Raw genomic sequence first — 18,060 nt, 5'->3', positions numbered from 1 at the left:
ACCGCCCTCAAGAGCAAGGCAGATGTAAAAAATAAAGAGCCTGATGCTAAATGGGGACTTGCAAGGACTCAAATGAGAAAAACAAGGAGAAAGAACGTTTCCTTGCTCAACATTTCATTAGCGCCAACGTTTTCTAAAGCCTTATTGTCCAGAACTGCGTGTGAGTGAATCTCAGAGGTTAAAGGCTTTCTTTCAAAAGGAAAATCTACATCGTTTGGACAAGGTGGCTTCTAAAATCAGACCCTAACGCCCTACTAAGAGAAAACATCAGTGTCGCGATAAACGCTGGCAGAGGGCCCAGGGGTATGAAGCCGCAGCATCCTCTGGCCTGTCCTGGGGGCTCTGCAGGCCCTGCAAGGAAGACCAACTCATGGCCAAGCGCCGGTCAGTCACTGGAGACGCCGCCGCCGGCTTCCCTGGTCCCTGGACTACGCCCCTGCCCCTTCCGAAAGGTCGCTGCAGTCAGAAGGCCTCCTCGTCCCTCACACTCTCCTCTGGCCAGAGAGAGAATCACCTTCTCTCAGATTCAACAGGACGTGAAGGGGTCTGTGGCACAACCCAAGCGGGGCCCCCTTCAGACTCAGAAAGTCTCACCTTGAGGACCTTGAGGTAGGGCAGCCCGTCGGGTCCGTATTTACTGCCGTTCTTTTCGACGTGTTTGATCCACTGGATGTGGGGCTGGGCGTCGCTGTAAACTTTGCAGACAAACTCCACGTCGCCGCCGACCACGGTGGAGGCATTGGCGGGCAGACCAGCCTGCAGGATGGGCCGGTGAGGTGACCGCTCTGGTGGAGGGAGAGGGAGGGAGAGACGAATACGTGAGGTGTGTTGTCAGGAGGCGGCTCATGAACTCAAGCCAAAAAGGCCTCGAGTCTGCTGGCTGACTCCTTTGAAATAACACCGTGGGCCAGCGCGTAACAAAAACGACTTCAAAGCAGGCTGCAGGAGCGCGACCCTTGTGAAGAGAACATTTATTTAGTAAGCCGAGAAAAGAACATTATATCTCAAATCATTAGATGTCTGCGGCCACCTCATGAACAAGGGAGAAGATGTGATTTTCACAATCTAAAAAGCGAGTGGCAGGGCAGTGGGCGCCGCCACCTGTGCCGCGGGGTGAGCATCAACCCCCACCTCGACCACGGGTAGGGACAAGACAAGCCTTAACACAAAGAATGCGCCTCGACCCACTACATCCCTGCTACACTTCTCAGATGCTCTAGGGAGATTTCCATCCCTTGTTTTAAAATGAAAATAAACTAAAAGTAAAACCCAAAGGCATGACAAGCAAATGAACAACTGAACTCATCTCTCCGCCCTGGAATTCACTGCATTGACTCATTCCTGACGCGTCCACTCATCTCTCTGATAAACAGGAGGTGCCCCTGCTGGCCCGGGGTGGATGCACTAGGCCCAGGCACGGCGCCAAAAGAAACCCTAAGATGCCGGCTTCCGAATCCTGGCAGTGTCAGGCCATCTGAGAGGACCCTCCCCGAGGGGTGCTAAACATGGCTTCCCATCCTCACTGCCCTCCTGCCTCTTCCAGACAAGTTCTCAACAAAGGACGCCCCCTCTTGTGTGCCTTCTGGAAAGGCTCCTCTCCAGGGTGGTCTCCGTAGAAATCCCATCAAGGCAAGCAGGTCAAGGGATGTGAGCTTCCACACACGGGGACCCTTGAGAAGCAAGCCACCCACCAGCCTGCAGCGTGACTGTCCACCAAGACATGCTGACCACGAGCGGACTGGAACCTTCCGATAATGGGGCTCAGTCAAGAGCTGCACATTCCCAGTCACCTGTTAGTTTGCGCCATCCCGCACACCTGCACAGGACTGCCTGCCCCCCCAAACCCACCCCCAGCTTTGGTACTGCTGTCTCTAACCTCCAGCGTAGAACACAGCCAAGGGGGATGAGGAAACTCCAGCCAGCCCAGGCACCAAGGGCACCTGTGCACTGGCCCCGAGTTCCGTGCGCGACGGGCTGGAAACAGCCAACTGGAGACTGCCCGCTACCTCGCCTTTCTGGACAGGGCCTTTCAGGTGACAAGGTCAGCTAGTGGAACGTGCTGGGCGGTGGCCAGACCAGGCACAGGTCGGTTTTACTGTACCTGCCTGTTGCTGGTCTTCAAGAACTTTAAACTTCCATCCCTTCACAAACACCTACATTTTCACATTAAAAAGATAAGGGTTGCAGAGGCCCAAAGATGCCCAATGTCACCCACATAGGTTGATCCAAAAAAAAAAACCTAAAGTCATGACTTATGGTTTTGGGGTCAGAACTTCTCAAAGTTGGGGTTTTCCCCTCAAATAGCTGCAGAAATCCAAGATGTCAGGCTGATTCACCGTCCAGCCTCTGGTGAGGTGGGCAGCGAAGGAGGTCAGGTTCAAGCCCACCGGGCTTGATCCACCCTGCACAGGCAGAGGGGTGGATGCGTGAGGCGGCAGTTCGTTCCCTGGCCTGGCGTTCCAGCTCTGCACACACATGCATGTGTGTTTGTGTGTTTGAAACAAATATTTGCAGCGACCCTAAATATTTATTCTTAGAAACAAAAGGTACTGTAAAATCTTAAATGTCATAAGCCAGATCAACTGAATTTCAACCCAAGTCCTCTTTCTTAAACATACTTGTTTCTAATAAATCGTTTCACAAGCAAACATTGTGTATGTGATACCAAAGAAGGGAGTCTGCGAACAACGAGGGCTTTCATAGCCTCCACGTCCCTGCCTGCGCCAGCCTTCCGCAGGGGGAGCGCTGGCAGGGCCCGCTGCAGGGCTGCAGGCTGTGGTCGACGAGCTTCTGAGCTGGTCATTAAGTTGTTCCATCGCTCCCCAGCTATTCTCTCCCTCACAGGCGTGCACACACCTTGCCATGGTTTAATGTTATTGCATTTGCACGTTACGACAGACCGAACGTTACTCGCTCGCAGTCCTGAATTCATCCTTTCAAATTTTCTCACCTTATACAAATAACCTCTTAGCCACCCCATCCCTCCCCGCCTCCGCCCTTTCTCACTTTGGGTACAAAAACTGCAAGCAGGATAGCTCTGTAATCGAAACCTTACACCGTCTTCCAAAACTTATTACAGCTGCCTTCAGTATAAAATGAAACTTTAGAGAATGATATTTAAAATGTTTTTAAAAAGTCAGTAGGCCTCATGTTTCGTTTCTCCACATCAGGCTTTGATTTCCTTTGCAACCTTATTCTCTGCCCTTAAACAAGTCAAAGAACGAAGCCTGAAACCGCCTGGGCCAGGCCCGGCCGCCAGCATCTTCTCGACCACCCGCCAGGCCCGCAGATCAGTGGTCAGAAGGAAGGGGTGTCAGGGGGTGGGGTACCCGCCTGCCTTCTGAGAAACTGGGGTGGAAGCAGGGTGCAGAGGGCAGGCCGGGCGAAGGTCCGGGCGGACCCTCCATGGCCAGGCCCAGTCGGCCCGAGGCCAGTGCCACAGGAACAGGGCCATGATGGAGGGAACCGAGACCCCCCACCAGCTGCAGTGCTCTGCCCACAACCCCACAGGGCCCAGAGGGCTGATATAAAAAGACCAAGTGGACGACTTATCTGTGGATGAGAGCGTGAGGCCCAGAGCTGGCCCATCTCTTGCTCTTCTCTGTGATAACAAACCTCACATCTTCTCCACCAGAAAGGATTTACAGTTTCAGGCAAGGTTCTCTTATGGCATGTTGAACTGGCCGGCATTACATAACACAGATTGTTCTCCTTACAAGAGTGAGAGAGAGATACGGAGAACCAGACAGTGTGCTTGTTATCATTTTTAAGACTACAGATTCTGGGTCTCCCTGGTGGCGCAAGGGGTTAAGACGCAACCTATGAAGCTGTCTGCAGCCTCTGCAGCACGAGTTCTATCCCCGGCCAGGGAGCTACCCACATGGCGCAGCAGACCTCTCCTGTCTTGCCCGCTGCTCCCCTCAGCAGTGCATTTCAGTAGATCCGCCTGTTCTGCTCCCCACTCTGTCTCTGGTGAATCCTCTCACCCCCCCCCCCACACCTCTGGCTGTACCCCAGTTCTTGTATGCATAAATAAATAAATCTTAAAAAAAAAAAAAGATACAGATTCTGAGCGTGGCAGGTTGCAAATGAACAATACTCGGACCCGAAAGACAACAAGCCTCTTTAATACAGGGACTCCGAGGTTCCCGTGTGAATTCCAAATGAACACAGAGTGGAAAACCTTCCCAGGGGCGCGGCTACCGCTGATGGGACAGTTGGCTGCACCCCTGGAATGAGGCTCCACCAAGTAAACCCGTAGTAAACACAGACTGAAGAGCTTCAGAGCTGCATGCTCTCCCCCGTGCTCTCTCTCCCCCGCTCCCTTCTGTCAAGTGCTGCAAATGAGTCCACTTTACTAAAACAGAGGATCCAATGCTACGAGTCTCTCTTAATAGAGCCTGACTCAACAGCTAGGAGGCAGGCGGGAAAGAGCCTGCATCCTTCTAAGAGGTAATTATGGGGGAGAATACCTGAGTGACAAAAAATAAATCTATATTAACTGACCGTTCAAACTTTACAGCCTGCCAGTCCTCCTCTTGACGTAAGAATACGTGAGCTCAAAGTATCTACAACTTCTGTCTTGACATAGCAAAGGCTATAAAAATGTCCACAGGGTTTTAGAAGGGCCTCCTATCTGCAGACTCAGTAAACATAACATCCAGGGATCAGGAAAACCAGGTCCTTAAATTACATCTATAAATGAATAAACCCAGAGCAGGTATTTGTCCAGCACATTCTGGTCTGCTAACCTCTTTCTCCCCCAAAAGTTACCCTGCACTGGCCACCAAGAGCCATTTCAACACCGCTCTCTGGAGCAGCAAAAACAGCCAGAGACTCAAGTCACGCCGAGAGCTCAGTATTGATCTGGAAACAGCAGGTCTCTGCTCTCAGCCGCCTATTCATTTAAGAAGCAGGGAGAGCCTGGCCTGCTCTGTCTTTAAATTAAAATCAAAATTTAATTACCCTTCCTCTAAAATGGCAGTTTCTTAGCAACTCCAAGGGGCTGAATAGGGGAAGAACATTCTGCAATTTGGAGCACAGTGAAAACAACTGAGAATTCTTTTTTCTAAAGCCCAGCCTGTTGTTTATTTTTTTTTTTTTTTTTTTTTTCCTAAAGTGTAGGCGGCGGTTGCTTTTGTTGCATAAAAACGCACTAAACCAGTTAGCACGAGGCACAGTTATTAGGGGGAGGACGATCAAAGACCTCTGAAGTTTGAGGAGCCCAATAACCTGCTAAAGACCCCACGCTAATTACAATTAGTAGAACGAGTTCATTGCCTCATCAAGATCCTGACTGACGCACTCGCTCCAGACAGGCTAAATCCAGTTGGGTTCTGAGTTTTGTCTGCCCTGAGCCTCTTCCTCCAGCCTCCAGGACTGGCACAAAAGAAGTCGAAACTAAAAATGTCAGGAGAAAAAGGAAGATGGGGCTGGAGGATGAGAAAGAGCTCTACGCTTGCAGGAAGGGCCTGAGGCCCCGGGACCAGGGTGCTGGCTGGTCTCTTCCAGAGCAGATGTGTGGCCTGGAAAGCTGGGTGCCCAGAATTACTTTAAAATAATGAACAGGTGCAATTTTCTGGACAGGGACCCATCTTACTGATCCTTCTCCACCGTACACTTAGCTTCATCTTCCTCCTGCCTGGGAAGCTGAATCTGAAAAGTTGTGACGAATGGGACTGGGGTCCAGCTTCCTCCAGGAACTTACAGACCTGTCCCTTTAGGGAGCATGCGCATCTGGAGTAAGCCAAAGTGCCCCCCGGCATGGAAGTCCCTCAGTGACTTAGGAGGCTGCACCATCTGAAATGCTAGAAGCAGAACAGCACCCACTCCGTTGTGCTTGCTCCGCGAGGTGGAGGAGCAGCAAAGAGCTGGAGGAGCTGGGCGTTGGGAGAACCGATGCAGGGGGAGGCCACGTCCTTCCCTAAGGAAGGTCTGAGATGTTGTGATCTGGGTGTCACTGTAGGACTTCTGGGCCAATGACCTGGTGGCCCAGTGGGAATTCCACCCCCCGTGTTTAAGATACTCTGAGCTCCATGCCTGGCAAGTGTTAAACCAGCACTGAAGACTGGTGAGAACAAAGTCCGGCCACACTTAGGTTCACAAAGGCCTGTCCTGGAACAGAGGAAAAGAAACAAACCCTCAAACAAACCCTAGAAACCTGACTACAGAATAGGCTGGGGGGAGGTGTTTTTTGGAGGGCAGGAGCACTAAGGGGGACGTGGGAGGGCATGGTGTAACAACACACATCTGAAGAGGTCTGTACCTACATCCCTAAAGCAGTGTTGCAAACCAATGACCTCAATTAAAAATAACATAATTTTTCAAGTAAGAGAGTCCATGATTTTTTTTTTTTTTTTTTTTTAGCCTTTCCTCTGGTTAAAAGGAGACATGACTTTGAGATAGAAAAATTCTGGGGGCGACAAGTGGAGGTGGTCACCCACACCTCAAATGTGCTTAATGCCACTGAGTTGTCCGTTCAAATCTGGTTGAAGTGGCGCATTTTATGTTGTGTATATTTTATCACAATAATAAAAAGAGGATAAGAAGACATGGCTAGAAAGGGTCGAGGAATACCCTCCTGGTCTCCATCTCGAGAGTGAACAGGATACTGTTTCAGAGCCGCAGAAGACCTGACTCTTGGCCAGTTACATCTCCTCATCCAGTCCAGTTTACTAAACAAGAGTTTTTCTCACTTCTCACACAAAGCCTGCCTCCCAGACTGTGCTGGGCTTCCTGCTGATGTCAACTCAGACGTCAGTCTCCCCAGGCGCCCTTCCTGAGGTGCTGAGGTAAACACAGCTGAGAGCAGTCACGCTAGGGAGCTCCACCACAGAGCCAGCACCCCGCCACAGCGCAGGGGGTGCCACATCCTCCAGGAATGCAAGCTCATCAGCTGGGGTCTCGTCATGGGAAGAATATGCTGGCAAAGTTAAAAAATAAAAGAGAATCCAGGAATTCAGCAGACCCTCTCATCACAAAGCCTGCGCGAACTCCCAAGTAGAATTATCTTCTTTAAAAACCAAACCAGTGGAACATCCCCAAAGACAGCCCTGCTCAAAATGAGGCCATTTAGGTTGCAAATGTTCCTCTGATAACTATCAGAGAGGATGCAATTGGCCCAGCTCTAGACATCTTAGAAAAACTATCCACCCTGTTGCTCGACCAGTAAGTATGTGCAAAGCTTGTCTTTGTCTCTCTTTTTAACCAAAAGACAAAAGATGTGTGCAACCTAAAACTCCACCAGCGGGGGACTGATTAAGTTGACTGCATCCATAACAGAACAGCACATGGACCAATAAGAGTGCAGGAAGATCGATCACAGACAAGGAAAGATGTTCAAGTAAGAATGAGGACAGCCAAAGGTCTTTCTTTAGAGAAAGTCTAGAAAAACCCTATGGCGCTAATCTCACAGAGGCCTCGTTCTGCTCCTGTGGTGGGTCAAGCAGAAGCAAACGCTTTCAGTCCATCTGAGCAAACAAGAAAGCACCCCCACCCCTTGGTAGGAGCCACATGAGTCATTGAACAACAAAACCTTCCTTGTTTTCTTCAAGGGAAACTCTTACACTGAAAATAAAAGTGACTCTAGATACTCCTGCTGGAAGCATCCTCTAAAGAGAACTTTCAAACTAGTCACCGGCTCACAAAAGGCGCCAATCTGAATCCTACTTCTCCCCTGAAGGGCCAGGCAGGCAGTGCCCAGCCCACTCCCCACAGCGAGGATTTCATACACAGAATGGTTTCTTTGTTCTTTTGGCCAAAATGCAATTAAAGGACTAAGTCCCTCACCTCTAAGTCTTAGAGCACGCACTAAACCAAATACAGCCAAGGGAGGACTTCCTTTTCCAAAGAAAGCACAACTTCTAAAAGACACTTCCAGAATAATACTCAATGCTTATCTTACAAAAGCTCCCTTTCAGGGTGGCAAGACGAGCATGATGCCTGGGATGCAATGACTTGTCGATCTGGACACTTTATTTGGGGTGACCAGGATTCCTCCAGGCTGGTCTGCAAGAACCCTCCAAGGAGGCAGCTCTGGGACAAAGAAAGATAAAGTTGCAGTTTTAACAGGACCCAGGAGCCTCCTGCCCTGGTCATCATGCTCTCACAGGGGCAGCGAGGGGTCTTTGGTACTGAGAACAGAGGACCCCAAGAGGGCAAACTCCCCATCTCGTTCAACTGTTTGTCCTGGACACCCCCTCGCTGCTCTGTAGACCCACAGGGTATATGGAGACCACCGGTTATGGCGCTGCGTTCTCCCCCAAACGAACCAGGCCAGCCCCAGCCCCAGCTCTCACTCTCCTCAGAAGGGAAGATGCCCCAGCCATCTCCTCCTCTCCCTCCACCTGCACCTGACCTCACTGTGGGGACAGGGGCCGCTGCAACGCCAGAAGCTGCCTTCAAAACTCAGGCCTGCCCTGAGTGGGGGGCACACCCCCATAACAGCGTGAGGTCCTTGAGGTCCCGCCTTTCCGCAACAGAAAATGAACTAAGCATGAAGACTGTGAATACAGCAGTGGGGGGCTCTCAGGGTGGGGGTCCAGGCCACGAGGGGGTAGAGGGGAGGAGCCAGAAGGAGGGGCCCCACAGATGATGGTATAGGACTGTGGGGGCTTTGCTGGTGGCTCCCTAACCCTAAATCATATACCAGTGATTTAAAAAAAGATGCAATAAATACAACAAAATCAAGGGACCATTTTCTTCACAAAGTAAGCCAAGCACTGTATTATTTAGCAGGGGAAGAACTGGATGGCGTGTCTACGTTCAATCTCAAACGCAAGGGTGCGTGACCTGCCCCACCTGGGGTCTTTCGGCCTAGGCTGTTGACCGTTGTTTAAAGTTGTTCAAATGAGTTGAGAGAGTTGTCTCAAGTCTTCTTCAGAATTTGCAATATGTTAAGAAACACAAAACCCCAAATTCAAGCACCTCGTCGGGCTATTTCCACTCAGCCTGCGCAGCTAGGAATCTCAGGTCTGGCTCGGCACGCGTGACCGCCTCGGTGAAGCTCCATCTTCAGGCCAAGCTGACTCACCTGCCCTGACAGCAGCCACTTCCCTGCCCCCAGCTGCGTCTGCAGGCCCGGTGAGGTGCCACTCTCTCCCAGCGCTGTAAGCCACTAACTCTTCCGAGACATTTCTACATCCTCTCTGCCACACCGGTCTCAGAGCCAAAAATTAGACCAGAGGTCAAATATTAGCTCTCTCCCCTGCCACCTCAGCCAGGCTCGCTGCCAGCCTGCAGAATCAATAGGCTTCCTTCCTCAACAACAGGGCAGAGGGCAACGGGTGGCTTGCAAAGAACGTGGCCAAAATGCTGATATCTCAAAGAGCGACGTGCGCTCTCCACGGGGGAGTGCCTGTTGCAACCCCAAGAACTGGCCCCCACAGAGACCAGCTGCTCCCAAGACCCAGGGGAGAAAATTCTTGCTGGTACCAGCCCACTGGGAAGGAATTATTTGCTGGTCAGTCCACTGGGGGGTAAAGCAGCCACCCACTGACCTCCTCTGGCCCCCTGGGTCCCTATTGTGAAACAGGTATGGAAACCAATCTGTAGCAACACCAAAGGGAGTTTTGAAATTTCTGTCCTGGGGGAAAGAAGAGGACTGACCCTCCTTTGACCAGGGCGAGGACGTCCCACCCAGGCCTGGGAGGCGGGGAGAGCACCGGCGGCAGGGCCGAGAGTCACACGTGCTATTATTTAAAAGCAACGCCCTCCTACCTCATCTTCCCAATGGTGCTACGGAGAAAGCATGTCATCACCCCCATTTTACAGGAGACCCTGTGACTTCCAAGGCCAGGATAGATGGGAACAGAATCCCAAGTGCCCCCCTATAATTCCCACCAGGACCTCCAGAGGCGCCACCTGCAAGGAGTGGGGACCCTGCGGGTCTTGTATTAGAGCAAAGGGCTAAGAAGTAGAAGGAAACCACCACTGAAGCCACAACAGCGGCTGTCTATGCTTCCCACCGGCTCCCTGCTCCTTCCACGATTCCAGGTCAGCTGAACAAGCCCACCTAAAGGCTGTGTGACCTCTGACCTGAGGAGGCATCTGGACCCACACTAGAAGGGCCGGGTTTCACAATGCTCAAGCTGGCATGCACACCCAGTATCAGATCAACACATCTTAAACTTAGACCAAGAAATGGAAGGAATGGGTTGGCAGCCAGAACGGAATATGAAAAATCCAAATGAAGCCCAGCCAGGAAGCCTCTAGGTCAAGAAGCTTCAAGTTTAGACCCCCAAGGGGCTCTGCAGAACCGAGACCTGGTGAGCACCAGGAGATGCAGAAGTGTTGCAACTAAGAACATGAGGAGTAGGGAGTTCAGTGCCCTAGAACCACAGGAAGGACAGATTGGACCACGGGCTTTAAGGGCGGGCTGCCTGCCACCACGCACTCCTCACGCAGGGAGCGGGGCCTCTGTCCAGGAGCAAACGAGGACAGCTGGGGTCTTCCGCCAGGAGCAATGACAATTCCAATTTTGACAGCTTCAGTTCGTTAATTTAGCATCATTTTTTCATTTACTTAAAAGCTAAGAGTCCAAAAAACACACTACAGAGGGGGACTTGAGGGACGCTCTAGCCTCGGTCCCCTGCGTTCTGCTCCGGGACCACACTAAGAGCCTTTGTCCTCCCTGATGGAGGCGCCCCAAGCAATAAACAATTTACGCAATTTCTCTTCTCCCACTGGGGTGTAGTTGCCAAAGCTCAGTGCCAGGTGTCAACCCCACAGTCAGCTTATCAGACAGTGCCTGGAAAAAGGCACTCACCCAAGGGGAGCGAGGCCGGGGGCAGACTCCTCCAGGCCCTCAGGCTGCCCCCCATCGTGTCCAGGGCCGAGTCACAGAGGTTTAGGCCAAGGGCCAGTGGACAGCGCCATTCTGGCCTCCACCCAGAAGGCCAGGACTGGTGAGGAGGCCGGGCCATCTCCACCCAAACAAAGGATGCGTGACCCGCTGATCCCAGCTCTTGTCCTGGAGAAATTTCTGGGAAGTTAGGGAGATAAGAAGGAAGGCACAGCTGCCCTCAGAAAACTCAGAGGCAGCATTCCCAACTCCACAGAGCCTTGCCCCAAAATACCCAATGTCAAGCTCACATCAGACCTTATCTGATGCCCCCCGGAATGCAGAACCAGACACCCAACAGGGGACCAAGTCATGACTCAAAATTGAAAAAGGGTGTAGAAGTTAGGGGCAACTGGCCCTCTGAGTGCTTTTCTCCCTCATGTTTTCATTTTCTGCAGCAAAGCACTAGACATGGGGGGAGGGGCAGTGGCACCTCTTTGAGTCTTGGTGTGGCCACAGCTGCAGGCACAGAGCACACAGTGCACGGGCACTCGCCCCTCTCGGATTCAAGACCCAGATGGAGACCCCAGCCCTGGAGCAAATCACTCACCCCCTCCTACCCCCTCTGACCCTGAACTTCCTCCGCCAACAGATGGGGTGAGAGGTGGAGGCCGACTGGATGGATCTGGAGCTCCCAAACTCTGCCACCTGCTTCTCCAAGTGGCAACTGAACCCATCCTGGGATGGCCTGGACGAAAGCACCGACCAAAGTGGGAAGCTGGACACGTGGGCATCAGCCACTGAGCTCAGTAGTCCCAACGTGGCACTCAGTTTAATAAAACTTCAGACCAAGTCTAACACTATTAAAGATGCCAGAAGAACGCAGGTGGGGGGCCAGGAACCCAGATGTGGCAGCCGGCCACCCAGGTGCCCATCTGGTGTTTTTCCCAGTTGGGTGTGACCCCCAACTGATGCCTCGAAACCATCACAGCAGGTTGAATGGTGGCCCCCAAAAAAGATAAGTGCAGGTGCCAGCCCCTGGGGCCTGTGAGTGTGACCCCATGTGGAAACACGGTCCTTGTAATGAAGGACCTGGAGATGGGGTCATCCTGGATCTGGGGTGAGACCTTGATCTTCTGAGACAGTTATCTCAGAAGAGACAGAGAGGGGGACATGAGGTGCAGTGGAGGAAGATGGAGGCAGAGGCAGCTGACTGCCAGCTTAAGCCAGGAGCGAGGCGTGACACAGGTTCACCCCCAGAACCTCCGGAAGGAGCCACGTGCTAACAACAAGACCCGGGCCCAGGCCTCCAGAGCTGTGTGAAGCTGCCCCATTTGTGGGGATGTGTAGAGCAGATACCCATCCTAGGAATGAGGAAAGTGTCATCATTCTATTTTACTGGGAGGAGAGAGAGAGCCTCATCCCAATTCCCAGCCACTCCCTCCACCATCCCAGGCCACCTTCAGGGACGGTCACTGACACAGGTGAGTGACACGAGACGCGAAATGACTTAGCCCAGGTGGCAGCTCCCTGGTGGCCAGGACCCAGTCAGGACCCAGTGCTGATTCAGCCTCACTCACGGATGAATTACGGCCAAGACGCCTCCCAGAGCAGCTACTTTTGGGGAGTCCACTTTTTATCACTGCAATTACCAAAATATGGAGCTTCACGCTAATTCCCCCTTGCCAGTAAGAGGCTGAAAAGTAATGGTGTCAATTTTAATGAGGATCAATCAAGGCTCCTAAAAGGCTCCCATAAACTAAAGCATTTCCCTCGCACACAACAAAGGCTTGCTGTTTAATTCCAGAACCCAAGAATGTCACTGGAATTACACGGCTTTCACATTAAAGGCTTATGGGGATGCCTTTCCAGGGAAGAATTTCAATAAAAAGATCTCACCCATTTTGACGCTTCATAGTATCTGAGCCACAAACCTATGTATCATGGCAACAAAAATAACAGTCTCGGAGAATGGGAAGGAAAACAGGACTTCACTTGCGCTGGGAAAAGATATCGATTTTCTGTGAAACAGAGATGGAGCTGAGACTCTGTTCTCACATAGGGACCCATTCCATCCGCATCCTCGGGCCACCAGAAATTCGTAACTAAAGCCCGAATCTCTTTGTTCCCATCTGCAGGATGCTCAGAGTGAATGCCAGCCCCATCAGTCTGCGAGAGACTCTTTAGCTGACTTGATTCTTATTTTATTAGCGCTTCTCAGGGCAATGATGAGGGCTTTGAGCAGAGATGAGAGTATTCCACACCTCCATCTTTCCTGAAAATGCCTTCGACTTCACTGACTTTTGGCTTGTATTTATAAAGAAGGTTCAAGGCTTGGAAAATTATTGGGGTTGAGCTTTAATGGATATTCCCAACCAGCATTGTGTCATTATTGGCCCACATTTAGCTGGGCGATCTCCCAAATTTGTGACATAATCAGGCCTTTCTCTGCATTACTCCATACACTCCACGCTCCCCCTACATTACACCACTGAATCATACGCTCTTTTCAACAAGACCGATTGCCAGGGGATTAACATTAGACAGCACAATTCCATTATTCAGCAGCCCCATTCAAATCCAGCCCTAAACTCTAAGAGAGATTTCAGGGCTTCACAGAGAAGAGCTGCCAGAAAACTCAAAAGGGAGGTGGGGTGAGGGGCCCGAATGTTTTACATAACAACTCAACCTAAAACCGGTTACAAGTGAGAGCCCATGGCTGCAGGGGCCGAGATATGACTCCTGGTTTCTGGAATGGCCCCAACCTCTCCTAATGAATGATTTGCAAGCCTATGCAAAGCCATAATCCCAAAAGACCACTAGAGCCAATTATTTTTTCCCCACAATAAATAACTTAATTTCAAAATTAGGTATTTATAACTTTCAGCCCCAAATCTAACTTTCTTTTCTTAAATAGCAACACTTTCATGTCAATGTCAGCATACGTGTGCCCCAAAATGAAATCCAAGTCACGTGCTCTTTGATCAATGGGTTTATAGCACAGCAAGGCCAAAATAAAGGCTAGCCATTTCCTTCCCTTATTCAAGGACGCCTTCTCTTTCTGCTTGTCTTGTAAATCATCTGTACGCAGTCATTCCCACTAAGAAACGCTCTACAGGTACCTCTGTGAGCAAAGAGGGCTCTAAAACTCGGTCCTTTGTGAATTTCATCTTATCCACAGTATAGAAAAAGCCTGTCAGATTGCACAGGGACTTCTGAAAAACCTAACCAAAATGTTACAAATACTTTTTTCAAACTTTTTTGCAAAATACTTGCATTCAAACAGCAATATAGACTATTATGCTTCCCAAGGCAGAGTTTCTGATGGATCCAGTTTAACAAGATGGTTTTCTAAACATCTTGGTTTTCTATCCTAAAATTTTAATGAACCGCATCTACCTAATTTGGTTAATCAGGCTTTTGGAGTTTTTTAATGGCTCTTTGGACAATTCGAATATCTATTGGGTCTCCCTTTTCAGAGTTTCTAATTCATTGAAGAAGAAATGTCCACGTGTGGAATAATACCAGGGACACTAGCAAAGCCAGGGGCAGAGGGGGTCCTGGTGGGCGTGTGTGGCATTAGGGAGGGTCCTACATTAAGGCAAAATGAACCCAGGGGAGCTCGAGCTGAGCCCCCCACAGGACTCAGCAGCCTGTACGTGGCAGTGGGCAAACCAGGTAACCCCCAGCAAGGACTCAGAACAGGGGACAACACTGAGTTGGTACAGATGGCAAAGGGAGAGCTGAGGCCAGCACCACTTTCATCAGTAAGAAGGCACGTCCTGAATGGGGTTCCACGCGTCACCCCTCCTCCATCCAGCACAACAGAATCCATCCTGACAGAACCAACTTGAGTTTCCAGGACATAAGACTATGCAGTCTTAAGACATTTGATTAAAATACTACTTATCTGAGCACTCTGATTAAAAGGTAATCCTAAGCTTTTACGCAGTTCCCTTCTCAAGGAGGAAACAGCTTCCAGAAACAGACACAGCACTGAAGACATATGATGGAAGTGGAGGGCTGGCCTCTTGCGTTCACCTTCCCCCAGCCAGGTATAAACACCCACGCCTTTATTCTGCAGTCAGACACACCCAGTTGCCGCCTTTAGACAACGTCAACCTGTCTTTTAAAAACGAAGTTCTCCGAGATCCTCCCTACACCTATTCTGGCACATGCTGGCAGTTTTTAGTGATTTCAGTTTCTAGAATGTCAGCATTGGTCACACCACCACACCACCTCCACTTCACACCAGAGGACACTTGAGAATCCAGAAGGTGACCCCAAACACAGACATCCTGGCTGATGGGGAAATAGCACAGCCAAATGCCAGAGACCCTCTCAAAAGACAGCCTCTATCAGAAAAACAAGAGACACCAACTCTCACTAAACCCCGGGGGAGACAAGACCCGCTTTCAGGATTTCGAATGAGTCAAGTTAAAACAGGGGGCGCAGAGCTACTAAGTGGGAGAAGAGACTCACCCACAACATCGAGGTTGTAGGTGTGGTTGATGGAGCCGTATTCATTCTCGACCACACAGGTGTAATTTCCTTTGTCGGATGGGACCACACTCTCCATGATGAGGCTCCAGTGCTGGTTTCGGACCTGGAAAGATCAAAGGGAAGGGGGTCATGTAACCATTTCAGTCTGAAACACCAAGTATTCAGCATGGAACCCCAGGCACTCGGCATGGGATCAGGCACTCTGCATGGGCTACTAAGTACTTGGCTTTCTTGATTTAAAAATTGAGGGAGACAAGGCAGGTAGCACAAAATCACCTGCACTCTAATTGTCCCTCCTAGTAAGTGCTGACATCATCGTGGTGAGTGCCTGGGCTAGTCAGATGCGCAAGAGCGCAAGGTGGGCTGTCATCGGCCAGGGTGTGAGGATTCCTCCAGGAGTGGCCAAGTGGCCTACAGAGCCTCGGAGCTCCAGGACAGGTCAGCTCAGGGGGTTCTTCCACCAGAAACACTCAAAACCAAGGAATCTTCTAGAGCCAACACTAGTGGGTGCTCACTGTGCCGGACACAGTTCTGGACACTGCGTAGCACCTCAGCTAATTCTCCCAAGGAGCCCACACAGTAGGTGCTGCTATTGTTCCAAGAACCGTCTGTTTGAAAGACTCGTTTCTTGTTCCCACAGCCCTCAGCTGCTGTCTGGAAGTCTCCAGAAATTCCTTCTGAGAACCCAGATATGTCCTTCTCACCTTTGGTAGTAGCTGAATAGATGTGCATATTCCTGACAGACTCAGCATTCCAAATATGGGAGCAATGAATCTTTAGGAAACTGAAGTTGTGTATCCCTGGCTCACAAGCCCCTAGAGATTTTTTAAAGCTAAGGGGCCAGGGGAAATGAGTTATCATCGTTCCTACCCCGGCTCTGTCCACATGTATGCAGATCCCATTCTAACATCCCCACCTTGCTCTGAAGAGTTTAACTCAAATAGAAGATTTGAATCGACTCAAATTTTTAAGCAAGCATGATAGTTTCTTACGGGGATAAAAATGCAGGGTTCATCTTTAGAGCTCAAGACTTTCATAATAATCCAAATCACGATCTTTAAAGGTATTTGGACAAAGCACCCTGACGAAATGGGAAGAAAAAATAAAAACCCAGGACCTGCTAATCTTCACTATCATTCAAGGTTGACCTTCTGAACGATCCCGAGCCCTGCAAGTGTTTTCTGCCTGAATCACATAAGAAGCACTGATGCCCACGGTCACCGCAAGCACACGCGCCATGCAAGGAACTCAACTGGACAGTCCAGATAATGAGCGCGTGGACGCTCCGTTATCAAAGCAGGAGGGCAGCGCGGCTGTCCCCTTGGCAGGGCAGAGCCCAGAGGGGAGAGATTAGGGGCGCGTGCTACGCAGCCTCTGCTGCAGCGGGCGCTGGGGCTGAGCTCAGACAATGTTCCCGCGCAGCATCCCTGGGGAAGCCTCTGGAGTGAAGGCCACCCCTCCTTAGCTGAGCCCAGCGCTGAACTGAGACTCTTTCGGTCGCTGTCCTGCAGCTGCTGCCTGCCACGGCTCCCCAACCCCTCACAGAGGTGATTTTGGAGTCTAACAGCGAGGAGTGGACCCGAGCGCTGTCCTCACTGGCGCAGGTGAGAAGGCCGTGTAAGGTGAGTGCGATCATCGGACTGCAGCAGGCGAGGCTGCACACTGGACTCGCTTTCTGCCTTTGACCGGCCAGTGACTGACAGGAGCATGAAAACAAGAACGGAGAGGCTGTGGGTCCTTGATAAGCGCCTTCCAACCAGAATGTAGAGGACGGGGTTTTCTGAAGAAGATGTGGATGCTACATTTTCCAAATGTAGGAGAACTCTCTATCTAAATCCCAGCCCCACAGGTGCTACCCTGGAGCTGTGTGTCCAGCCTGCTAGCTCTGGGATTGAGCCCCAGGCTCTCAGGGGTATCTGCGGTGGCCTCTCTTGCCCCTGAAGAACCAGTCACGTGGAGGGTAACTCAGGGGTGAAGCCACAGGCGCTCACGTCACCAAGCCACATAATCCAGCAGTTAGCCCTGCTGTAAATATTCAGTTCTTTGAGCCCCCGCTCAAATGTCATGCCCGTAAGCCCTTAATCATGGCTAGTGCCTGCCTCTGGACCCCATCCAAACTGTCAATGTCTTTTTTGTGCCGCGATCCAGATTTGGCACATGGCAGGTTCCAAACGGAGCTGAACCTGAACCTAAACCACACCGGGAGACCATCGCCTGCCTCTGCACAAGACATTCAATCTTGGCACACCATGCACAGGCCGCCGCCATCTTTAACCCCTGGGCATCTGGCCACCTCTCCAGGGGGCTGAGACACTCCACGCAGCTCGCTCCTCCAGGCACATGCTCCCGAAATATTTACTTCCTGGAGATGCACTACAAATATTAATAAGTTAACTTTTACAACACATTTTCTGCAGGAGAAAAATATCTGTCAAACAGGATGTTGTACCCTTCCAGAGACTTTGGCCCTCAGTCACTATTGATTGCCCCATGCCGTGCTGTTAAGATTTATTTCCTTATACTGATTGCTCCGAGATTTGATTCCTTGACTTACCACCCATCCCAAATTATCTGAGCTGTGGCATTTTCCAAGTTTTCCAGTGAGCCTGTTTGGCACTCTGGTAGGAGTTATCCTACCCTTAATTATGGGTGTTAATGACAAGCCAAGAGACTACAAACAGTACCCTAGAAAGATGGGGAACAAAGGCACAAGGATGTGTGTGGGGGGCTGTGTGTGTGTGCGTGTGTGTGCTAAACACTCTGTTTTCACACCAAGA

At 50.8% G+C, this 18,060-nt stretch overlaps 1 protein-coding gene across 12 annotated transcripts in view; it reads right to left on the bottom strand.

Annotated features, from left to right (window-relative positions):
* FGFR2 (fibroblast growth factor receptor 2) overlaps positions 1 to 18,060 on the bottom strand; it is a 94,194-nt gene that overhangs the window by 31,051 nt on the left and 45,083 nt on the right. For all 12 annotated transcript variants that reach the window (XM_054690563.1, XM_054690562.1, XM_054690565.1 and 9 more), the window contains 2 exons: positions 15,263 to 15,386; positions 595 to 785 (listed from right to left, as the gene is read on the bottom strand). In XM_054690563.1, coding sequence (XP_054546538.1) covers positions 595 to 785; positions 15,263 to 15,386 — 315 coding nt within the window. The remainder of the gene's footprint in view (positions 1 to 594; positions 786 to 15,262; positions 15,387 to 18,060) is intronic.

This window comes from Talpa occidentalis, unplaced genomic scaffold (assembly GCF_014898055.3).
Source record: "Talpa occidentalis isolate TD23 unplaced genomic scaffold, MPIMG_talOcc4v2.1 talOcc4.8, whole genome shotgun sequence".
In the NCBI taxonomy this organism is placed as follows: Eukaryota; Metazoa; Chordata; class Mammalia; order Eulipotyphla; family Talpidae; genus Talpa; species Talpa occidentalis.
Note: the sequence above shows the minus strand (reverse complement) of the source record. Positions and strands in the feature narration are given on the sequence as shown.